Source organism: Sciurus vulgaris, assembly GCF_902686455.1.
Source record: "Sciurus vulgaris genome assembly, chromosome: 8".
NCBI classification, from domain to species: Eukaryota; Metazoa; Chordata; class Mammalia; order Rodentia; family Sciuridae; genus Sciurus; species Sciurus vulgaris.
In genome coordinates, this window is record NC_136468.1 from 8,709,881 (window position 1) to 8,734,053 (window position 24,173).

General features: G+C 42.7%; 1 protein-coding gene across 2 annotated transcripts in view; it reads right to left on the reverse strand.

The window, feature by feature from the left end:
* CNTNAP2 (contactin associated protein 2) overlaps positions 1-24,173 on the reverse strand; it is a 2,020,421-nt gene that overhangs the window by 447,828 nt on the left and 1,548,420 nt on the right. For both annotated transcript variants that reach the window (XM_079149276.1, XM_079149277.1), the window contains exon 14: positions 3,229-3,385. In XM_079149276.1, coding sequence (XP_079005402.1) covers positions 3,229-3,385 — 157 coding nt within the window. The remainder of the gene's footprint in view (positions 1-3,228; positions 3,386-24,173) is intronic.

The window sequence follows — 24,173 nt, forward strand, 5'->3', positions numbered from 1 at the left end:
TGCCTGCGTGCTGGCTTGGTGCCTCCTCTCCCTCACTTCTGTGTCTCCCCTCCTCAGTAGGTATCACGGCAGTGGACTCTGGGCTGCCTGCTGGTGCTTCTCCCCGGATGAGGAGGCTGCAGGAAGTCAGCTCCCAGAAGGGGCCCTGCCTTCCTTCCTGTCTGGATGGATAGACTCCCAGATCCCAGGAGGCCCTACTTCCCCGCTAACAAGGCTGCCATCCTCCTTGCCTGACTGTAGGCAAGTGGGGCCTTGGTGGATTCTGCAGAATGGCCCAGCTCTCCAGCTCCTTCTGAGGGATGGGGACCTGCATGAAGCTTCCCTGAATAATTGCTGATCTCTGAGTTTCTCTACTAAGCCCTATACCACCACATCCACCAGGAGGAGGAGTAGAAGTCCACCTGAGGTCTGCTGATAGCAGGTCATGAGCATGAAGGGACCCACTTCCCCCAGTTGGGTTTCATGTCTTAAGGTGCATTTGAAATCATCAAGAATTGCATTAGAACTGCATAATTAAGACTGCAAATGACTGTGTGTCTCATGCTATACAATTTATAGAATGCTTCACCTTCTAGATTCTATTTAATTCCTATAAAAGTATGCCAACCAAGATTTATTTTTTTAAATACAGACAACAAATCTAAGTCTGAGAGACATTAAAATCCTCTCCTCCAGGTGGAGGATTTCCACAAAAAGTCTCCCATCCTCAAGCTAAGTTCTCTCCACAGACACTGAGCACTTTGCAAGATGCTTCTAGAAGCAACCCCATTCATCTCAAGTATTTAAAGCAGCCATGTAGAGGGACCATTTGCCAGAGCCTATTGTATTCAAGGACCAGTATGACATCTCCAGAATTTCTCTCTTGTGCTGACTAGTGAAGAACATTTTAATAACTACTTACTACAAACATGTTCATTACACATTCGATTTGCCTAAAATACAGTGCCGATGTTTAAGATGTCACCCCTACAGGGGTGTCTCAGCTGCTGCTCAGTCAGGAGGGAACAAGAACCCCGTGGTGACAGAGTCCCTGAGCAACTGTGAAGCACAGAAGCTGCATCCCGAGCTTGCCAGGGAGGGTGTGTGTGCATCAGGCTGGTGCAGGACGTCTGTCCCCGGCAAGTCTTTGGCTCTGGGACCTGGATTCAGTCACGTGCTTCGGAGGAAAGTTCACTTCTCTGAAGTCTACGTTCTTTCCCTGTCCATCGGCGAATGGAGCCTTCTGGATTTAGACAGTGTTGGGTTGGTGCCCCACACTTGAGCTCTCCAGGGCTGACCTCTTCAGCTACCTTCTCACAATACCAGTCCTCAGTCTGCCCCTGGACTTGCCTCCACTCCATCTCCGGGCATCTCATGGTGGGCTCTCTTCTCTCACGGTCACAATCACCGAGACCCATCTTTGTATCCCTGGCACCGAGCATGATGCTGGGGTGCATGCACTGTGTTTTCCTGCTCCTGCCCCTTTGATGGTCCACTGAGGCAGGACAAGGGGGGTGAACCATGGAAGGGCTCTCTGTCCTCTGAATGAGGAACCCACTGGGGCAGCGCTGCCACTTCTCCCAGTTCGGGAGGCTGCCCAGCGTCAGGCCCTGAAGGGCCAGGGAACCAGAGTGGAATGGACAGACTCTCTGATCTCTCTGATCCAGAGACTGCCTGTCAGGCTTGCTTAATAACAGGCAAATGGTGAAAAATGACAAGAGGAACATGAGTCGGGCAGGAATTCCTGATCATGCCAGTCACTGTTTTATCCCCCAAGCCTGGAAGACTTCCTGGAACACAGGTGTTCCATCAGTGTTTGCTCAATAAATGACTGATTGTTGCAAGCATGAGCCCCTGGATTCCATCCCCAGTACCGCAAAATAAATAAATAAATAAATGAATGAATGAATGACTGATTGGAAGAATGACTGACTGAATGAATAATAGATTAACCCAGAGTCACTGCCCTTTCGTTCCCCTGACTTCCAATCTTCTGGGCATGCGTGAGTGTGTACACGTGAAGGGAGAACTTCCCGACAAATACAATTAAAACCTGAGTATCGTGATCTTTTTACAAAAAAACAATTAAAGTATTGTGAAAGCTATTTACAAATATTTTACACACATACACACAGATCCTAAGCCACTGCAATAAGGAGCTTTTGTAATATGTTTCATTCACGAAAAAAAATAGAGGTCTTGGGAAGTAAACAGATGTCCTACCTGAACATCAGCAGCTTTACATTGTCAGGCTACTTGGGAGGCAATTTGTATGGCGTTGACTCTTTTTTCTTTTTTTTAATACTTTTATTCTATTTTTATGTGGTGCTGAGGTGAAGCCAGGGCCTCACACATACTAGGGGTGCTCTGGACCACTGAGCCACACCCCAGCTCCTCAGGATTACTTTTGGGTAACTAGTAGAAAGAACTGGTCCTGTAAGTTGCCTCTGAACATGGGGTAAGTCCACAGGTGTGGCTGGTGGCCTGAGGGGGTTCAGGGCTCTGCCCAGCACCACGTGCTGAGCTGGACAGAGTGCCAGACCCTCTAGGCTGCAGGAAGTAGGCCCGAGGGGATGGCCCTGGCTTACAGTCCGGCACCTGACCTTCTGGGTCCTCCTTTTTTTTGCAGAGCATGACAGCTGATTTTATCTTTACCCGATTGACACAGTTTAGCCATTCCCTGTGAAGCAGGACCAAGCCAGAGGGCTGAAAGCCACCCCAAATAGATCTCCCGGAACTGATTTGTATCAGGGTTCTAAACAATTCAAGGTGTGGCGGGAAAGGCTCCCGACAAGCTCTTGTTGGAGACAAGAGCAAAGGCCGTTTTCTCCTTTTATTTATTTATTTTTACATCACCCTTCTTGGTTTTCTGTTTTCTTGCTCCAGTTACCCTAGGACACCTGGGGAGTGGACGATTTCCAGCTCCTGGTGCAGGCCCCTGAGCTTCCCGCCCCAGACCGGTCCTGTTTTGTCGCACAGCCCATTTTATAATGCAAATCACCACCGACAACATGGCTCATGATTTTCCCCTCTGAATAAAATATGAACACATCAATTACGTGTCAGTCTGCTTTTAAATGCATACCCTTGTCGCGCTGACCTCTTTCTGCTTTTATATTTTCCAGAACCATGCTGACATGTGTCAGCGGCAGCCGCTCCAAACCCTTCGCCCTGTGATCCTACTATCTGAGCACTTTCCAACGCTCCCTGACCCGCCGGACGGTGGCTCCGCGGTGGCCGCTCACTCACCACTGCTTGTAGTCGGCGTCGCAGTTGCAGTAGTACTTGGGGTCCGTGCAGTTGCGCTCGATGCCGCAGGCGCACTTCTGGATCCCGGGCTCCGAGCCCCCCCAGTAGTAGTGCTTCTCATTGGCTTTGCCGACCCACCACGTGTAGGGACTTCCATCTGCAAAAGAGGGGAGGCGCGGTGAGAAACAGGCCTGGTCAGACGTGCTGAGCGCCGCCCTCCTGGGCGTGCGCGACCCCCTGAAAAGCGCGTTCCATAGAAAGAATTCCAGGGAGTCGCAAGCTCCTGCTTTGCCATGGATACATCCTTGGAAGAAACGTTCTGGTCCCACTTTATATAACAGGAGTGTGTTATAACAGGAGTGCGTTATAGGAGCCCAGCTGGGGCCAGTCTACCTTGGAGGCATCTGGGATACACAACTGACTTAATAGCCCTCTTACTCTTCTGTGCACAGATCGTCCATTAAATGGAGGAGTCTTACAGGCAATGTGGACTGGCACTTTTTCTAAGTCTGGCCTCTTAATTTTCTTTCTTTCTTTTTTTCTTTCTTTTCATTTTTTAGCACCAGGTATTATTGAACCCAGGGGTACTTAACCAGTGAGCCACATCCCCCAACACTTTAAAAAAATATTTTATTTGGAAACAGGGTCTCACTGAGTTGCTTAGGGCCTCCTAAGTTGCTGAGGCTGGCTTTGAACTCACATTCCTACTGCCTTAACCTCCCCAGCCAATGGGATTACAGGTGTGTGACTCCGCCCCTGGGTGGCTTCTTAATTTTCTGCTTGAAGGAACTCAAGTCTAGAAAGTTCAAGCAATTCTTTTAACCTTCCAACCAATTAGCCCCCAAACCAAAAGCCTGACTAGTAGTGGGTAGGAGGGGGAGACACACTGAATAGCCCTCTCTGTACAGTCCGTCCTTTGCATCCACAGGTTCCTTATCCTCACAATCAACAAACTGTGAATCTAATATAGATCTTTTTTTAAAAAATTGTATTAAACACGTCTAGACTTTTTTCTTGTCATTATTCCTGAAACAATGTAGTATTACAAATTATTTACATAGCATTTGTACAATAGTTGATCTTAGAAGTGATCTAGAGGTGTTTCGAAATACACAGGAGGAGGCACATGTGTAGGTTGTGTGCAAATATTGCCCTATTTTATTGAGCATGTGCAGATTTTGGTGTCTGCAGGGGTTCTGGAACCAACCCCTATTACTTTCCTTCATTATTTGGCCTAATATTTACTTATTTGTTATGGTGGAATTGTAATAAATCACCAAGTGAATCTTAAAGCAGGAGACAGAACCATCTTTATTCATCAGCCAGTGGGTCTGGTCTGAAGCTGGCAGGACAAGGGCAGACTGCAAGTCCACACTCCTTGACCCCTCCAAGGGCTAGAGTACACCTTTATAGTCCCAAACCACAGTAATCATAAGTGGCTGTTGCTGTGATTCAAAACCACAAACAAACATCATGAGATCTAAAATCATAAGCAGAATGGGAAGTGGGTCAAAACGACCCTAGTTGAGTACAAGTTAAAGAATGGTTACTAAATGCTAGATAATCATTCTCTGAGAGGGTACTGAGGTGGGTGTTCCCATGGGAGAAGCATGTTTTACAAAGCATGGAGGCTCAGGGTAAATGGAGTCTGTTTGGTCATTGCCCAGACAACCTGGCCCAGAACATTTTGTTCATTCACTCATCCAAATCTCAAACATCCACTGGGTTTCCATCATGTGCCAAACATAAGTAACCTGGCCAAACCATGGAGGAGAAGGATGCAGACTGCGGATATGGTTTAACGAGCATTCTGAACATGGAAGGGGGAGGAAGGGAGGTCATGAAGGAATCTGTCCCAGAGGAGGCAAACCACACGCTGAGTCTCGAAGGCCGCATAGGCATTACCCAGATGAGCAAGGATGTAGGAGGGGTAAGGGGTCTGTGCAAAGGGAGCCGGGAGTTAGAAGACAGAAGGGAGAGTGTTCTGTGCAGAAAGTCACAAGGGCACGTGCACTGGGGTGGGAGACGCTGAGGGAGGGCAGCAGACAGTATCAGACAGCAAATGGGCCCAGGCCGCAGCCACAGCATCAACTCTGTCCAGGGAGAGGTTATACCGCACTGGTTTATTCTACCATTTCAAGGCCTATTTCTCCCCCTTTATAAATAGTTTGAACTTGACACTCAAAACAATGGAGGGTCACAGTCACAGAGTGAGCTGGCGGGTGAGTCAGGTCGCCTGCATCGAGGAGGTAGCAGGTGGGCACCCAACCCACCTGCCTTGCGGAGCTAGGCAGCAGGCAGCCAACCAGCCCAACCACCAGGCCGAAGACAAACGCCATCACTGAGCGACCCTGCCTGACGCCTGCACCCAGGACCAGCACCACCACTGGTTGGTCGCAGTCATGGAGGAGCTGGCAGGTGAGCCAGCCCGCCTGCATGGCGGAGCTAGCCAGAGGCTTCTTTATAGGCTGGTGCAGGCATTTTGAACTATTCCCGAGGGCATGCTCATCATCATTGGAAGGGCAGCTCCCTTCCTGAGACACCTACAGGAGGCTAGAGGACCTATGACAAACCCAGGATTCAAGAAGAGGAGGTATTGAGACTCGGGACCAACTCAGAGCCACCAGCTGAGTCTCTCCCACTGGGCGGGCTCCCCGGATGGGGCAGTAGTCCTGAAACGCAGGGAACTTCATGGAGTAGATGGCCCAGTGAGACTCCCCTGCTGGAGCCGAGAACCCAGTCACCCGGGAACATTGCAGAGGAGGGCCGCACAGTGAGAGGCGTCGACGCAGAGTGAGGGTCCGAGGCCCAGGTGGTAGCTCCGGTCCCCAGGGAAAGTAGCAGAGGAGGGCCACTCAGCAATGGAGTCCCTGCAGGGACAGGCTTCTCAGCCCAGGAGTAGGTCAGAACCCCTGGGAACATCTCAGAGGAGGGCTTCCCAGTCCAGGTGGTAGTTTGAACCAAAAGGAACTTCTCGGAGGACAGCTGCCCAGCGAAACTTCTCCACTGCATGAGTCGTCCTTGCTGGGCGAGACTTTCCCACCAGGGCAGTAGAACCAGAGACACAGCCCAGAGCAGACGTGCCCCAGTCTGCAGTCTAGTCCCCCTTTGGCTGACCATCAGTCAACAAGTGGAGGCGCCTCTGCCCACTGACAGGGAAGGCCACCACCCCTAGAGGGACAGCTTCCTAGTGGAGCACTGCGTTATCAAGTTCCTCCAAGACTTTAGGCTACTGAAGGCTAGGAGGTGAGTTATTGGAAATCTACAGAGACAATATTAGTCAATAGGGGAAATCTGCAATATCCCAGAGTTTCACTACTAGAGGGGTAGATACCTGAGCAACATGAGAAAGGGAAGAAAATGTCCCAAACAAACCTAGATGATATAGCAATAAAATCCAATGACAGCATGGCAGAAGAAATGTCAGAAAGGGAGTTCAGAATGTACATAATAAAAACGATCAGAGAAGCAAATGAGGAGATGAAAGAGCAAATGTAGGCATTGAATGATGAGATGAAAGAGCAAATGCAGGCACTGAATGATCACACAAATCGACAGTTAAAAGAGCAAATACAGGAAGCAAAAGATCATTTCAATAGTTAGAGATATTGAGAAAAGACCAAATAGGAATCCTTGAAATGAAGGAAACAATAAATCAAATTAAAAACTCCATAGAAAGCATAACCAATAGGATAGAACACCTGGAAGACAGAACCTCAGATATTGAAGACAAAATATTTAATCTTGAAAACAAAGTTGACCAAACAGAGAAGATGGTAAGAAATCATGAACAGAATCTACAAGAATTATGGGATATCATGAAAAGGCCAAATTTAAGAATTATTGGGATTGAGGAAGGCTTAGAGAAACAAACCAAAGGAATGAACAATCTATTCAATGAAATAATATCAGAAAATTTCCCATATCTGAAGAATGAAATGGAAAATCAAGTACAAGAGGCTTATAGGACTCCAAATACACAAAAGTACAACAGACCCACACCAAGGCACATTATAATGAAAATACCTAATATACAAAATAAAGACAGAATGTTAAACGCTGTGAGAGAAAAGAATCAAATTACATTCAGGGGGAAACCAATAGGAATATCAGCAGATTTTTTAATCCAGACCCTAAAAGCTAGAAGGGCCTGGAACAACATTTACCAAGCCCTGAAAGAAAATGGATGCCAACCAAGAATCTTATACCCAGCAAAACTTACTTTCAGATTTGACGATGAAATAAAATCCTTCCATGATAAACAAAAGCTAAAAAAATTTACAAAAAGAAAACCGGCATTATAGAACATTCTCAGCAAAATATTCCATGAGGAAGAGATGACAAACAATGATGCAAATCAGCAAAGAGAGGAACTAGCCTAAAGGAACAGCCAAATTAAGGAGAAACCAAGTCATGTAAAAAAAAAAAAAAAAAAAAAAAAAGAGCCAAATGACTGGGAATATAATCATATCTCAATAATAGACCTGAATGTTAATGGCCTGAACTCATCAATCAAAAGACATGGACTGGCAGATTGGATTAAAAGAAAAGATCTAACAATTTGCTGCCTGCAAGAGATTCATCTCAAAGAAAGAGATACCCACAGACTAAAGGTGAAAGGATGGGGAAAAACATACCATGCACATGAATGCAGCAAAAAAGCCGGAGTATCCATCCTCATATCAGATAATGTGGACTTCAAGCCAAAGTTAGTCAGAAGGGATAAAGAAGGACATTTCATACTGCTTAAGAAAAGCATAAATCAGCAAGACATAGCAATCATAAACATCTGTGCCCCAAACAGTGGCTCATCCATGTACGTCAAACAAATCCTTCTCAATTTCAGAAACAAAATAGACCATAACACAATAATACTAGGTGATTTTAACACACCTCTCTCACCACTGGACAGATCCTCCAAACAAAAGTTGAACAAAGAAACCATAGATTTCAATAACACAATCAATAATTTAGATTTAACGGACATTTATAGAATATACCATCCAACCAAGAGCGAATACACTTTCTTCTCAGCAGCACATGGATCCTTCTCTAAAATAGACCATATATTATGTCACAAAGCTAATGTTAGCAAATACAAGAGGATAGAGACACTACCATGTATTCTATCAGATCATAATGGATTGAAGTTAGAAATAAATGAAAGAGTAAAAAACAGAAACTATTCCAACACCTGGAGATTAAACAATATGCTATTATATGATGAATGGATAACAGAAGATATTAGGAAGGAAATTAAAAAATTCTTAGAGGTAAATGAGAACAAAGAAACATCATATCAAAATCTCTGGGACACTATGAAAGCAGTACTTAGAGGGAAATTTATTTCATGGAGCGCATTTAATAAAAGAAGTAAAACTCAACAAATAAACGACCTAACACTACAGCTCAAAGCCCTAGAAAAAGAAGAACAGACCAGCACCAAAAGTAGTAGAAGACAGGAAATAGTTAAACTCAGAGCTGAAATCAACGAAATTGAAACAAAAGAAACAATACAAAAAATTGACAAAATAAATAGTTGGTTCTTTGAAAAAATAAACAAAATTGATAAACCTTTACCACACTAACAAAGAGAAGATGAGAGAAAACCCAAATCACTAAAATTCGAAATGAACAAGGAAATATCACAACAGACAAGATTGAAATACAAAACATAATTAGAAGCTATTTTGAAAATCTATACTCCAACGAAATAGAAAATTTCGAGGACATCGACAGGTTTCTAGAGACATATGAATTGCCTAAACTGAACGAGGAGGACATACACAATTTAAATAGACCAATTTCAAGTACTGAAATTGAAGAAGTCATCAAAAGCCTACCAACAAAGAAAAGTCTGGGACCAGATGGGTTCTCAGCCGAGTTCTACAAAACCTTTAAAAAAGAGCTCATTCCAATACTTCTCAAAGTATTCCATAAAATAGAAGAGGAGGGAACCCTCCCAAACTCATTCTATGAAGCCAATATCACACTGATACCTAAACCAGACAGAGACTCATCAAGGAAAGAAAATTTCAGACCAATATCCTTAATGAACATCGACGCAAAAATTCTCAACAAAATTTTAGCAAATCGCATACAAAAACATTAAGAAGATAGTGCACCGTGATCAAGTGGGTTTTATCCCAGAGATGCAAGGTTGGTTCAACATCTGGAAATCAATAAATGTCATTCACCATATCAACAGACTTAAAGTCAAGAATCACATGATTATTTCAATAGATGCAGAAAAAGCATTTGATAAAATACAGCACCCCTTCATGCTCAAAACACTAGAGAAAATAGGGATAGTGGGATCATTCCTTAACATTGTAAAGGCCATCTACGCTAAGCCCATGGCTAATATCATTCTAAATGGTGAAAAACTGAAAGCATTCCCCCTAAAAACTGGAACAAGGCAGGGATGCCCTCTTTCACCTTTATTCAATATCGTCCTTGAAACTCTAGCCAGAGCAATTAGACAGACCAAAGAAATTAAAGGGATACGAATAGGAAAAGACGAACTCAAACTATTCCTATTTGCTGATGATTTGATTATATACTTAGCGGAACCAGGAAATTCCACCAGAAAACTTTTGGAACTCATAAGTGAATTCAGTAAAGTAGCGGGATATAAGATCAATGCACATAAATCTAATGCATTTTTACATATAAGTGATGAATCTTTGGAAAGAATAATCAGGAAAACTACCCCATTCATAATAAAAAAAATAAAATACTTGGGAATCAATCTCACAAAAGAGGTGAAAGACCTCTACAATGAGAACTACAGTACACTAAAGAAAGAAATTCAAGAAAACCTTAGAAGATGGAAAGATCTCCCATGTTCTTGGATAGGAAGAATTAATATTGTCAAAATGGCCATACTACCTAAAGTGCTATACAGATTCAATGCAATTCCAATTAAAATCTCAATGACGTACCTTACAGAAATAGAACAAGCCATTATGAAATTCATCTGGAAGAATAAGAAACCCAGAATAGCTAAAGCAATCCTTAGCAGGAAGAGTGAAACAGGGGGTATCGCAATACCAGATCTTCAACTCTATTACAAAGCAATAGTAACAAAAACGGCATGGTATTGGTACCAAAATAGAAAGGTAGATCAATGGTACAGAATAGAGGACACGGACACAAACCCAAACAAATACAATTTTCTCATACTATACAAAGGGGCCAAAAATATGCAATGGAGAAAAGATAGCCTCTTCAACAAATGGTGCTGGGAGAATTGGAAATCCATATGCAATAGAATGAAACTAAACCCATATCTCTCAGCATGCACGAAGCTAAACTCAAAATGGATTAAGGACCTCAGAATCAGACAAGAGACCCTGCATCTTATAGAAGAAAAAGTAGGTCCAGATTTTCAACACGTCGGCTTAGGACCAGACTTCCTTAACAGGGCTCCCATAGCACAAGAAATAAAAGCAAGAATCAATAACTGGGATAGATTCAAACTAAAAAGCTTTCTCTCAGCAAAGGAAACTATCAGCAATGCGAAGAAAGAGCCTACAGAGTGGGAGAAAATCTTTGCCAATCATACTTCAGATAGAGCACTAATCTCCAGAATCTATAAAGAACTCAAAAAACTCTACACCAAAAATGCAAATAATCCAGTCAACAAATGGGCTAAGGAAATGAATAGATACTTCACAGAAGAAGATCTACAAGCAATCAACAAACATATGGAAAAATGTTCAATATCTCTAGTAATAAGAGAAATGCAAATCAAAACCACCCTAAGATTCCATCTCACCCCAATTAGAATGCCGATTATCAAGAATACAAGCAACAACAGGTGTTGGTGAGGATGTGGGGAAAAAGGTACACTCATACATTGCTGGTCTGGCTGCAAATTAGTGCAGCCACTCTGGAAAGCAGTGTGAAGATTCCTCAGAAAGCTTGGAATGGAACCACCATTTGACCCAGCTATCCCACTCCTTGGCCTATACCCAAAGGACTTAAAATCAGCATACTACAGAGATACAGCCACATCAATGTTCATAGCTGCTCAATTCACAATAGCCAGACTATGGAACCAAACTAGATGTCCTTCAATTGATGAATGGATAAAGAAACTGTGATATATATATATATATACAATGGAATATTACTCAGCCATAAAGAATGATAAAATTATGGCATTTGCAGGCAAATGGATGAAGTTGGAGAATATCATGCTAAGTGAGATAAGCCAATCTCAAAAAACCAAAGGTCGAATGATATCGCTAATAAGTGGATGAGGACACATAAACGGGGGAGGGAAGGGTTAGTGTTAGGGTTAGAGTTAGGGTTAGGGAGGGGGGCAAGAATGGAGGAAGGAAGGACTGTATAGAGGGAAAAGAGGGGTGGGAGGGGTGGAGGGAAGGGAAAAATAACAGAATGAATCAAACAACATCACCCTATGTAAATTTATGATTACACAAATGGTATGCCTTTATGCCATGTACAAACAGAGAAACAACATGTATCCCATTTGTTTACAATAAAAAAAAGAAAAAAAAAGAAAATACGATAACAGTCCATAAAGCAGATATAAAAAAATAAAAAATGAAGGGGATCTACCGTTCACAACTACATGGATGAATCCACAGCACATTATGCCAAGTGAAATGAGCCACACACAGAAAGAAGACTATTGCATGATCTCACTTACATGGAGAATCTGGAGGGTGCGGGGGGAGAATCGAGTACAAAGACTGGTAATAAAAGAGTTGTCACCAGTGTTGAGAGTGTGGCAAGTAGGAAATGGGAGCTGCAGTTCAGGGGGTACAAAATAGCAGATATGTAGTGTGAGGTCAAATGTGAACACGAGGACTGTAGGAACTAAACGTGTATTGCATTTGTGATTCTTGTTTTAAATGAGTAGATTTTAGCTGCTCTTGTAACGAAAACAAACAAGGGTAACTGTGAGATCATGGACATGTCAATTTGCTTCACTACAGGAACCATTTTACTATCTGTATGTATCTCATAATACGCTGTGCATCTTAAATAAACACATTTATTTTAGAAATACAAAAAAAAAAAAAAAGAATACAAATAACCCAATTAACAAATGGGCTAAAGAAATGAACAGACACTTCACAGAAGAAGATCTACAAGCAATCAACAGATATATGAAAAAATGTTCAACATGTTTAGTAATAAGAGAAATGCAAATCAAAACTACACTAAGATTCCATCTCACCCCAATTAGAATGCCGATTATCAAGAATACAAGCAACAACAGGTATTGGCGAGGATGTGGGGAAAAAGGTATACTCATACATTGCTGGTGGGGCTGCAAATTAGTGCAGCCACTCTGGAAAGCAGTGTGGAGATTCCTCAGAAAGCTTGGAATGGAACCACCATTTGACCCAGCTATCCCACTCCTTGGCCTATACCCAAAGGACTTAAAATTAGCATACTACAGAGATACAGCCACATCAATGTTCATAGCTGCTCAATTCACAATAGCCAGACTATGGAACCAACCTAGATGTCCTTCAATTGATGAATGGATAAAAAATTGTAATATATATATATACGAATGATCTCACTGATAAGCGGATGATGACACATAATGGGGGGTGGGAGACGGGCAAGAATGGAGGAAGGAGGGACTGTATAGAGGGAAAAGAGGGGTGGGGGTGGGGGGGAGGAAAAAAATAACAGAATGAATACAAAACTATTACCCTAGGTAAATGTATGATTACACAAATGGTATGCCTCTACTTCATGTACAAACAGAGAAACAAGATGTATCCCATTTGTTTACAATAAAAATAAATTAAAAATAAACAGTGGGAAACCATTAAAGGATTTGTACCAGAGAATTATCGCGGTCAAGTTTGGATTTAAAAAAAATCAAAAATAAGGGAAGAGATGAATTTCTGTGGGACAGAGTTAGGGAGGCCAGATGTGATTGCTCACTTGTTAATACAGAAGATAAATAATAAAATAGTAGTAGAAAAGGAGAGAAAGAAATAAATAGAAAGAGATTTGGGTGGTATATCTGGGCTGGGAGATTGGGGTGGGACAGAATGTGAGCAGAAGGTGTTGTGGATTAGTCCTGGGCTTCTGGCCTGGGTGATGAAGGGCAGGGGATAGGGAAAGAGGTCAGGAGTCTAGGGACTGTTGGAAAAAGATGATGAGCTTGATGCATAAAACAATTGGCTGTTCTTGTCTGAATCTCAGGAGCATTTTCTGAGCTGAAAATCCTGTTTCAGGAACCATCAGGGCAAACCAGAAAATACTGGAAGTGGCAGAGATACAGCTGGAATCTTTAAGATCACAACGGCCTTCAAAATGGACCCAGAGGGCAATGACCACAGGGGATTTCCAGGAAGAAAGTAGAGAGGGGAAGTCGGGAAAAAAGGAAAGAAGGATTTCCAAAAGGGTGGAGTGGCCAGCATTGTCAGATTTCATAGTAAAACCCATGAAGAGGAGAGGAGAGTATAAAATTCTTCTAATGTGCAGCTTGGAGGCCATGGAGACTTTGTTGAGAGTAGTTGCCAGTGAACGGGGGAAGAAAAGCCCAGAGACAGGCAGCTGAGAAAGGAACAGAGGAGATCAGGAAGACCCAGAGAGCAGAGGGTGTTTTTGTTTCAATTTTATTTTATTTTATTTTATTCCATGCACTTAGCGTGGAATTTCTCCCCTGACCAACTTACTAAGTGTGCAATTCGGTATTGTTACAGGCATGGCATGGTCCAACAGAACCCACCCACCCTGGGGAACTGAGGCCCCTGTGCCTGTTGGTTAGCAATGGCTCCTTCCCCTCTCTCCCCAGCTCCTGGGACGACCACTCCACTCTTCGTGCCCATGTTCGGACTATTCTAGCTACCTGCTATAAGTGGAATCAGGAAATACATGTGCATGCACACAATAGGATTTTATTTGTTTTCTCTTCCTATCTCTACTGCTGTCTTATTATTTTCTTCCTTAATAGTAATATTCTAAAAATAAGTAGGAAATCCGGCAATATGGAACAACATGGATGAACCCTGAAGCCATATGTGGAGATCAGATCACTCTCAGAGGAAGCTGGGGATGGACAGACTCCAGTGGAGGTGGTGCTGGCCAGCGAGGCTAAGAGGCACGTCCACTGACATCTCCCGGCCTCTGGGGTGGAATTCCAGTATGCTAACTCACATTCGTGTCTGGATGCTAAGTGCACACTTGTGTTGTAAGTGCCCACAAGAAAGATGTGGAAAGTCCTGCATTGGTGAATTCTCACTTGAACCATCATAACATCTAAGCAAATAACACACTAGAGTAAGGATGGATCATGATGGAATTCCGTAAAAACTGCTGTGGTATCTTCTCCGGTATCCCAGCAGTTTCGAAGAGCACGTTTGTTAAAATGTGGGTGATTTAAAGTCACTGAAAATGGACTGGGAATACGGTTCATGCTCCATGTGATGAAATAGTTAATGTTCTCACCCTAGAAAGGCATTGTTCAGGTATTCTCTTACTACAGAGAAACGTCTAGATTTCACTTAATTGGGAAAACTGACTTTTTTCCTTGGAATGATCCTTTTCAGAATTCAAAAGATTATTGGACTTGATCTGGTAAACAGTAAAGGGCAATTTCAATATTCCATTCCAGAGAGAGAGAAAGAGCCAGCTCTCTGAGATGAAGTCCACTCTGAACCCGTGTTTGCTGCCCAACTGGGTCTTTCCCAGCACTTGGGAGCTGTGTTTGCTTCCCACGTTAAAGTTATTTTGCTTCTCCCTTCTCCATCAGGGTGAAGGGTAAAGCATCCAGTTTTTGATGCTTCCCAGTGTTGAAACATGACAATAATATACTCTTGATTTCTTTCGATACAATCCAGAGTTTCAAAAATGAAGGCTTGAAAACCACCATTCATGGCAACTGTCCAGTGTAAGCCATCCCCAGAGGTGTCTGGGTCCTTTGGTCCCTGAGCTGCTCCAGGCTTGTGTTGATACCACCTCTGACCCTCTTGCAGGTCAAGGACAAAGGTGAAAGGCCAGAGTGACCTGGAAGAAGGCTCATGAGGCCTACCAGACCACAACTTGACCCCACGACATAGACACCACCAGGTTGGTTATCGGATTGAACCCAGGGGCACTTATCCACTGACTACATCCCCACCCCTTTTTCTTTTTCTTTTTTGTCTTAGGAGAGGGTCTCATTAAGTTGCTCAGGGCCTAAGTTTCTAAGGCTGTCTTTGAACTTGCGATCCTCCTGCCTAGCTTCCTAAGTTGCTGGGATAACAAGCATGTGCCACTACACCTGGTTTATTGTATCTTTCCAGGTTGATCCAACTATAAATACTTTATTCCAAAGGAAAGTTTGGTCAATATCTTTGTGTTGTTGCAAACTGGTGGATACTACCAAGCTCAGAAGAAGGCAGGAAACAGACCAGACACAGGTAAAAATGGAGTTAATGGGTTAACTGGCAGGCACCTCCTATGTCCTTAAACATATGCACCTTAAATACTCAATGGAAGAACGTATATCTCAGTGTCCCGCTCAACTTCCTTCCACTGAGTGATAGAAGTCACCTAAAACATTTCTTTTCTCATCACTTCTTATTTTTGTCTTTTAAAGTTCTTCCATTTTTATTGCTTTAAACTGCTTTTCTTCAAAGTCAATTAACAGGTATATAATACGTTGTAAAGCAACAAGCAGCACTTCATTAGCACAGCACTGGAGTAAGGCAGTTCTTTGCTCCAAGTAAATTGAAACATTCTCCTCTTCCTGAATACAAAATATACAGCAAATTAAAAATTAATTTTAGTTATAGTGATTTAACCAAATTAGCCAGTGCTGACCACCAAGGGTACAATTTGAATTTGCCCCTGTGCTACTGAAACAGTTTGCTATTGGCAAAAAACACCTTATAGCCAGTGATGGTGATTTGCATGAACCAAAGAAGCTTGCATCAATCCGTATTCTTTGTAAAAATCAGAACAATGTCAGTCCAAGGGACAAAAGGACAATCAGCATCAGTTTCAGATGAGATTATGGCAAATGGAGATGAGAGACAGCCAATTCAGGAAGCACCCAGAAGCCCTGGAGAGAAAGGCCCCCTGTGAAGCTGACTGAGCTGCGTGTGCTCAGCAGGAGCACCTAGCATGCACAGGATCCAGGCTCTGCACTAAATTGCACTGCAGACCCTCAGTTCACCATAGGCGTGGGCTCTTACTGGACACCAGGGGGAAGATCTGCAATGACATTTCCTCCGTTCGAGGTGAACAGGTGACATGCTAGTGACTGGATAAGAGTGGTCTGGTTTCTCAGCTTCTTCTCCCACCCCTGCCTTCTCTCAAATCACAATACTTTAGTCCTTATATAACTAATGCTCCCAGTTAGAGTGATGCAGAATTTTTGTTCTTCTCATGAAAACCAGTCAGGTACAGCACAAGCCCACACAACTGAACTGTTTTCATATCTGCCGTGAATGGGAAAAAGCCAATATGAAATATTCCAGGGAAAACGCAAATCGTACCATTTGTTATTAGCACTGGATTATTTGGTTAAATCACTATAACTAAATAAATTATGAATTTCATTAATTAGCATTATTTATTAATATTTTATATTCAGGAGGAAACGGTTGGATTTGCTTTGAGCAAACAATTGCCTTACTCCAGTGATGTGCTAATGAAGTACTATGTTGCTCTGCAAATCTATTAATGGACTTTGGGGAAAAGCAGTTAAAGCAATAAAGATGGAAAGACTTTGAAAGACAAGAATAAGAAGTGACGAGAAAAGAACTAATTTAATTGTCCAAGAGTTCAAGAAGTTTTTCGACTTTAATGTGAAGATCTTAGTTAACAATATGAGGTAGTTGCAATCAGTATGATGAAATGAGATAATGATGAACCACATTCTAATAACCAGAAGCTAAAGTATCAGAATGGGGCATATTGAATTAAAATAGCCAAATATGGATTGAATTAATATGATCCCTACACTGTTTGGACTCAAGGTCAAGCTTTATTACGGTGAAGGGTTTATTAAGATCTGGACGATTAAACTGAGAAAGGGAAAAGGAAAAGAGGATACTTGTTTTCCAAGACTTAAGGACGTCAATGGATCGCTCTTATTTTTGCCAATAACTGTTCCAGAAGCAGGGGCCAAAGGCAGGAAGACCTCTTGGAAATATGGTTCATACCCGTGCTTTTCGGAATGTGGGCTCTGGAACTTCCAGGCTACACAAGTACCGTGAGAGGCCACGTAAGTAACTGTTACGCTGGTACACTCTAACCTGAGGCCCTCGACCATCACTGCGACACTTACTCAGGTCCATTACCTACTTCTACAAGATACTGAAAACAATACCGCAAGGGTTTAGAGCCTTCAAAATGAAAACGTAGAAGCAATTATTTAGCTTCATGAAACTAGTTTTATCATACCTCCTGTTACCAGCTGAACTGCAAACTCCGTCAGAGAATCACACGGGCCTTTTTAGCAGAGGAAACCCAAGTACGACTGGCAGCGGCACACTCGTGCCTGGGTGCTCAGGGCCCCTGTGGATGGCTCCTTTGCAGATCACCCCCGGCTGGACTCTCGGGAACATTCTGGATGCCCCAAGTCTACTATGGTGCAGGACTCCCCCCTTAATAAAGGTCATTGTGTATTTTGGAAGTTTACAAACTGATGTTGTTATGGCGTATAGACATGTAGCTAGTTGCGATCAACAGAGCACCTGTGATCTCATGCAGGGTCCCCCAGGTGACTCTGGGCTCCTCCTGCTCCCTCCACCCTTCCCTTTCCCCGCGCCCTGCTGCGTCCATCGCTCTTGTTCTGCGTCATCCATGCGCTTCAGCTGCCCACTGTGACCGGATTGCAGCCACTCACCTCGAGGTGTGAGGGGCGACGATATGCTTGCTAAGCAAAGAGCACCTTAGTGGGCATGTGCAGACGGGATGCGCAGAACATCCTGACACCTGTGAAAGGCTTCCCAACGCAACTGACCTAGAGAAGAAGGCCGGGGATAAACTCCAGCCTGGCTGGAACAGAGGGAAAGTTTCAAACTGCTGCGGCTTCTCCAGAGTCCTCCAGACCACCTGATGGCTACCATTCAGATGACCCAGTAGGCTGGGAGTCCCTGTTCCTTCACAGTGGGATGCGCATAGTCAGGGATCCAGGGACCTAAGCCGAAGGTGAAGCTCCCTCTGGCCCCTTATTGGAAGAGGGGCTGAGCCAATGGTCCCGGAGTTCTCTGACTTAGAGAGACGGCCTCTCCCCTTTCACTGGTGGAATGGGGTAAGGGGGGACTCTGCCCTGTCCAGCGTGGATGAGGGAAAGGGTTTCTGTTGGAGGACAGTGCTTGCTATTGATTAATCACCAAGAAACCCATTTAATTAAATAAACACAAGAGCCAATAATCTTTTCAAATGGAAGGGGACGTGTCAGATTGAGCCATGCCAAAATCTGGTCTCTAACAAAATGGAGAAGCCCACCTTCCCTTTATTTACAAAGGGGACTGGGAGGAGCACAGGTAAAGGGGGACCAGGAAGAGCTCGTTCTGTGAGGAACAGCATGGGTCAAGGTAGGGAAGCCATCTGCTTTAGCGAGTCGTCCCAGAATTAGCACTTCCTCCAGCGGTGAGACACTTCTGCACGGTCACCACCCAGGCTATCCGAAATAGTCTCCCATGACTGCCAGTCCCTGGGAGTCAGACCTCTGTAACCAATGGCTCCACCAAGCCTGATCCTGCTAGTCATGGACGGTTTCCCACCTAATGGCCTCAGTACAATCACTTCTAAGAACTGGACCACGGAGCCCACATCTCAGGATTCCAACGGCAGCATGAGGTGAGGCCTAGGAGGTGAAGCCACAAGACACCACTTCTGTTGTGTATCTTTTCAAACTCATTGATGAAATAGGAGTAAGGGAAGGTTTCCAATGTGCCTAAGCCCCACTGGGGACCCATACACAATATAAACCCCCTGATTTATAGAAGAAAACCAATGGAATAAGAATCTCAAAGGAAACCTTCAGAACTGATCCTTATCATCAGACAGGGTTGTCACATGCTGACCTGAGGAAAGGACAGTGAGGGTGTCAGCTCCATGCACACTTGAGAGCATCCGTAGAGAACTGGCCCAGGTGCCTGGTCCCACTGGGCTACCTACCCAGGACCCTGTCTAGTAGGTATGAGGTGAAGAGGCGGCAGGGGGGCTTACTACAGAAACACCTCCCTTTAACTCTCAGCTCTCCTCTGAATAATACAATCATTGTTTTCTTTTTCCTTTTGCAATTTCATGATTATGATCCTGAGTCCAAATGTTTGTTTTTTACTATTTAAATTAAGGATTTTTAAAAGAAAATGAAAAATTACACATCTTGACATTCTCTTAGATACAAAAGACATTCATCTCAAACTGCCTCTAACTTTTGAGAAATCAGCTCATTAGTTTCGTTTCCCAGCCGCCTAATTCTATGTTGTCCTATGTTCATATAAAACCAATAAAAAATGAATCCCAAAAGTCCTGTGGAGTTTGTGTTGCAGACAGTGATGTGAGGTTGGGAAAAATTCATAATTTTGAATTTCTAATATAAACAACCAACTTCATAGTTAAGGTGAATATTTTATCTTTCTGTGATTGAATGTCATGAAACTCATCTGATTAGGGATGAATAGAAATAAATGTGGTTGATTAGTTTCAGGTTGTATCTTTCAGAATTAAGCTGGATTCTCCTATATTCTATTGATTTGAGTGTGGGCCAAATTTAGAATTGTAGAAGTGAAGTTCAGACTAAAATGGACCTGAACCGAAATGTTAATTAAAAATTAATTTCACTGCATAATATTTAAATTTTATTTCATTGAATTGAACGTAATAGATTTCAATCAAGGACTAATTCCACTGAGCAGAATTTGATACAGTTGAATCAAATCAATTTGAATCCTATTCAAATGAATTAGATTTTTATTAATTTGAATAACTAGAGTGACAGATTTGATGGGACTTTGCAGCTCTGAGCAGTCTTAAAGAGTGAATCGGGCCAACTCACTCCAGGTGCCCTTGACTTGGGCTCCTGATGGGGTCATTGGCACTGCTGCATCCTGGGAAACCTGGTTGGTTTCTTGGTACCACGGTTCCTGGGCTTAAATTGATTAATTCTAATACTGCAGTGATGGGTTGGAACTGCAAGCTGTTGTTTCTTTGATTATTTTTGTTTCTCTAAATTCTTTCTCTGACAGTTTGCTTCTTCCTTTCCAACATCTATCCATTCAGATTTTCTTTCCTGTCCAAATGCAGTGACTCAGATGCACCGTGCATTGCTACTCATTTGTCCACAAGGGTCTTTATGTACTTCTTAATCTTAAGGAAAATTCTTTTAATGTTTAGTCATTAAGTTGTGATGTTGCTGCCAGTTAAAAAATAGTTTATTTTCATGTTTAAGGGAGTTCACTTCCATTCATCACCTGCTGAGATTTTTAAAAATATGAATTGATAGTGAATCTTGTTCAAGGCTTGGTCTGCTCTTATTGAATCTTTTTTCACCTTTTAGCATTTCTAGATTTTTCTAATGGTAGTATGTTTTTAAAACTCATCCTTGCTGTGATTAATCATACACATACAAGAATATTGTTGCATTCATTTTGCTATTTGTTTAGGATTGTTGCCACCATGTTTGTGAATAGCATTGGCCTGTGATTTTCCTTTGTTGGACTATTATTATTTTTTGGTATCAAATTAATAAGGCCTCAAAGAATGGTTGGGGGACTGAATAAAGTTTCAATTATTTGGTACACTGTCTGAGCTTACGTAATTTAATAGCTTTGTTTTAAAATTATTCTTATATTCATTTATATGTTTATATTCTTATGTATCTATTGTATCCATTTAGACGTTGTTTTTGAATTAAATTGTCCATTAAATCTTACTATGTAAATATATTGGTCAATAGTTGTATTTGTGCTGTTTTTTCTCATTTCTATTATTCTTTATCCCTTTTGTCTGACCAGGCTAGTTAGAAGTTCATTCATTTTATTAGATTCTTCAAAGAACCAACTTTGCAATCTTATCAAATGTTTGATCTCTAGTTCATTAATTCCTACCTTAAAATCTATTCTATTTTTCTACTTTGTATATCCTGAGGATCCTTAATATCTTTCTAGATTTTTGACTTAATTTTTAATTGATTAAAAAAATTGTATCTCTTGTGCAAAATGGCCTTTTGAAATATGTTGTACATATGGAACGGATTAATCAAGCAAGTTAATGTACTCTTGGTGATTTTCAAAGTGCAGTACTGTTTTTAACAATTGTCACCACATCGAACAATCCATCTCTTTTACTTATTCCTCTTATCGAACTGAAATTTTGTGTCATTTGCCCAATATCTCCCTATCCCAACCACCCCAGTCTCTGGTAACCACCACTGAACTCTTCTTTGAATTCAGCTTTTCGAAATTCCACATGTAAGAGAGATTGTGTGGCATTTGTATGTGGTGCCTGGTTCCAGGTTCGCCCATGTTCTGATGACAGAATTTCCTCCTTTTTTAAAGGTGGAATAATGTTCACTTGTATATATACATGACCTTTGTCCATCCATTCATTGATGGACACTTAGTCTGCTTCCATGTCTATAGCTTCTTGGCTACTGTTAATAGGGCCCCTGCAAATACTTTATTGTCTAAAAATGCCTTTATTTATACAAGACATGATTATTCTGGATAGTATATTTAAAATTGATTTTTTTTCTCACAACTGTTTAAAAATAAAACTCTAATGCTGTCAGATTTCTATTATGAAGAACTTGATGGTCAGTTTAATTTCCATTTTTCTGTAGATGATTTTCTGTGGGGAGTTTCTTTCTTGCTTGGATCCACTATGACCCATAATCTGCATCTTCTCTGAATCTGCATGTTTTCTTCTGTCGTGGTTTTCTCTTAATCATGTGCCTTAAATTTTATAAAGCCTTACCTCCTTATCCGAGGGTCCAGGTGGAGGCAGGTTGTACATCTCTGATCTGATCTTCTTTCTCTGACTCTCCTCTCCATATTTTCCAGATCTTTTCCTCACTGGCTGGTTTTTGAGAAATCCCTTCATATTTCTTTTCCCTTTTGGTATTTTCACTTCAGCTAGGTAGAAACTGCTGTTTAACTTTGCCATTAAACTTTTAGTTTTATCTATTACATTTATTTCTACATCTTTTTTCCTTCTTATTCAAATACCACTATACTGGTAATGTCTTCCTTAATCATATCTTTGATTTCCTTTTTTTTTCCCTAAGAAAACATTCTGATCCAATAATTTTAATATCCAGAGTTTTGCAGGACTGCAAATGGTATTAGCTGTTTGTGTTGATTCACAAACATGGTATCTGGCTTCCCACACATTTCATGATTAGTTTTTCCCTGAGGTCATATTCCTTGGAAATATATCTATGGGGATACTTTGAGGTCCAAATAAAGGTATGTCCCTCTCAGATATTTTGCTTTTGGTTTTATCAGATACCTAGAGATATTACCAACTGGGGATTTTTTTAAAATATACTTTCAGCTTAAATTTTTTCAACCATCCAAATAGCATGAAATTATGCTGTAAACGTACATCAGATCTGGCTTTCTGTTGAAACTTCAAGGGATAATTTCTTTTTCTCTTTACCTTGAGCACAACAAGTTCAGATGGTGGAAATTCCTATGCTATCTTCTTTGATACAGTGGGTTTTGACTTTGCAATTTATTTCCTTTTGTTTTCCACTAAAGTCTCACCCTTGGATTCTGATTTTCAGAAGGGAGGTTTGCTGTGATTCAGCATGCAGCGCGAACCCTTCTTCCCAGGGTCAGTGGCATGGAAGCTGCAGGTTGTGGGGGGTCAGCATCTGGGTTCAGCTCTCATTCAAGTCCTAGCTTCATGGCTCACTCGACATCTATAAAGAGCTTCCTCACTCTCTTGCGAGCTCAATTTTCATTTAAAAGTATTTAAAAATATTTTTGTTCATTTTTAAATGTGAAAAAAATATTTGCGGGGGAGGGTTTCCATGATGTCGCTTCCGTCCTAACCCTGCAGAAGCCTGTTGCTGGGGGCTGAAGCAACCAGAGGCACGGAGATCGTGATGTTTCAGGAGGCGCGTGGGGAGAGGAGACGGGAAAGAGGCCACCCAGGAGGTGACGAGACCTGGAGCCGCATGCCGGGGCAGGTCCTGTGCGAGAGCGGAGGTAGAAGGTGCTCTAAAAGGACATCACTATTCGGTGACCAGATAGGTCAGCTACTTGCGCCCCCTTGTGTTTCAGGTTAGACACACAGAAACGTTTTGAAAGAATTTTCAGTTTCAGGGGAGAGTGTCGATTTGGGAGAAAGATAATTCAGTTTAGTTTTACAGAAGGTGAATTTGAGGTGGTAATGGGTCTGGGGGGCGCCGGTTCTACCTCCTCAGGTGTGATCCGGAAGCATTTGTAGGGTGGGGCTGGCATTTAGTGCCCAGGGTCCAGGTGGCTGAGCCACCTGCAATGTGTGCCGCAGTCTGGCAGAGCACATAACGGCCCCACCTGCTCTGCCAAGAGCACCTGGGCAGGGCATCCCTCTGACACAGTGGTGTGGAAATGAGGACCGCCGGCATGAAGGGTCTGTGACCACAGGAGAGAGAGCAGAGCTCCATCTTCACCTCTGTGGGTCCTCACACACATGAGGATAAAGAGAAGGTGCAGAATTAGGACCATGTGGCCCCTAGAGAAGGAGGTCTTCAGAAGGCAGCTGCCCTGGGGAGGGAGAGAGTCATCAAACGCTCTGCCACTGCTCTTTCTCATTCCAGGGCAGGCTGCAGTCCCGCCTCCTGTGCTAAGTGGCACTCGGGCAGAGCACAGTGACGATGCCACCGCACTGTTCTGCACAGGCCTCACACCTCGACCCCTGCAGCAAGGCACTGGGCCTCCCTCCAGCGCGGTCCAAGGCATAGAGTAGGAAAGCGAGCAGGAAGGTTCCAGAAAGGGAAAGGAGAAAGCTTG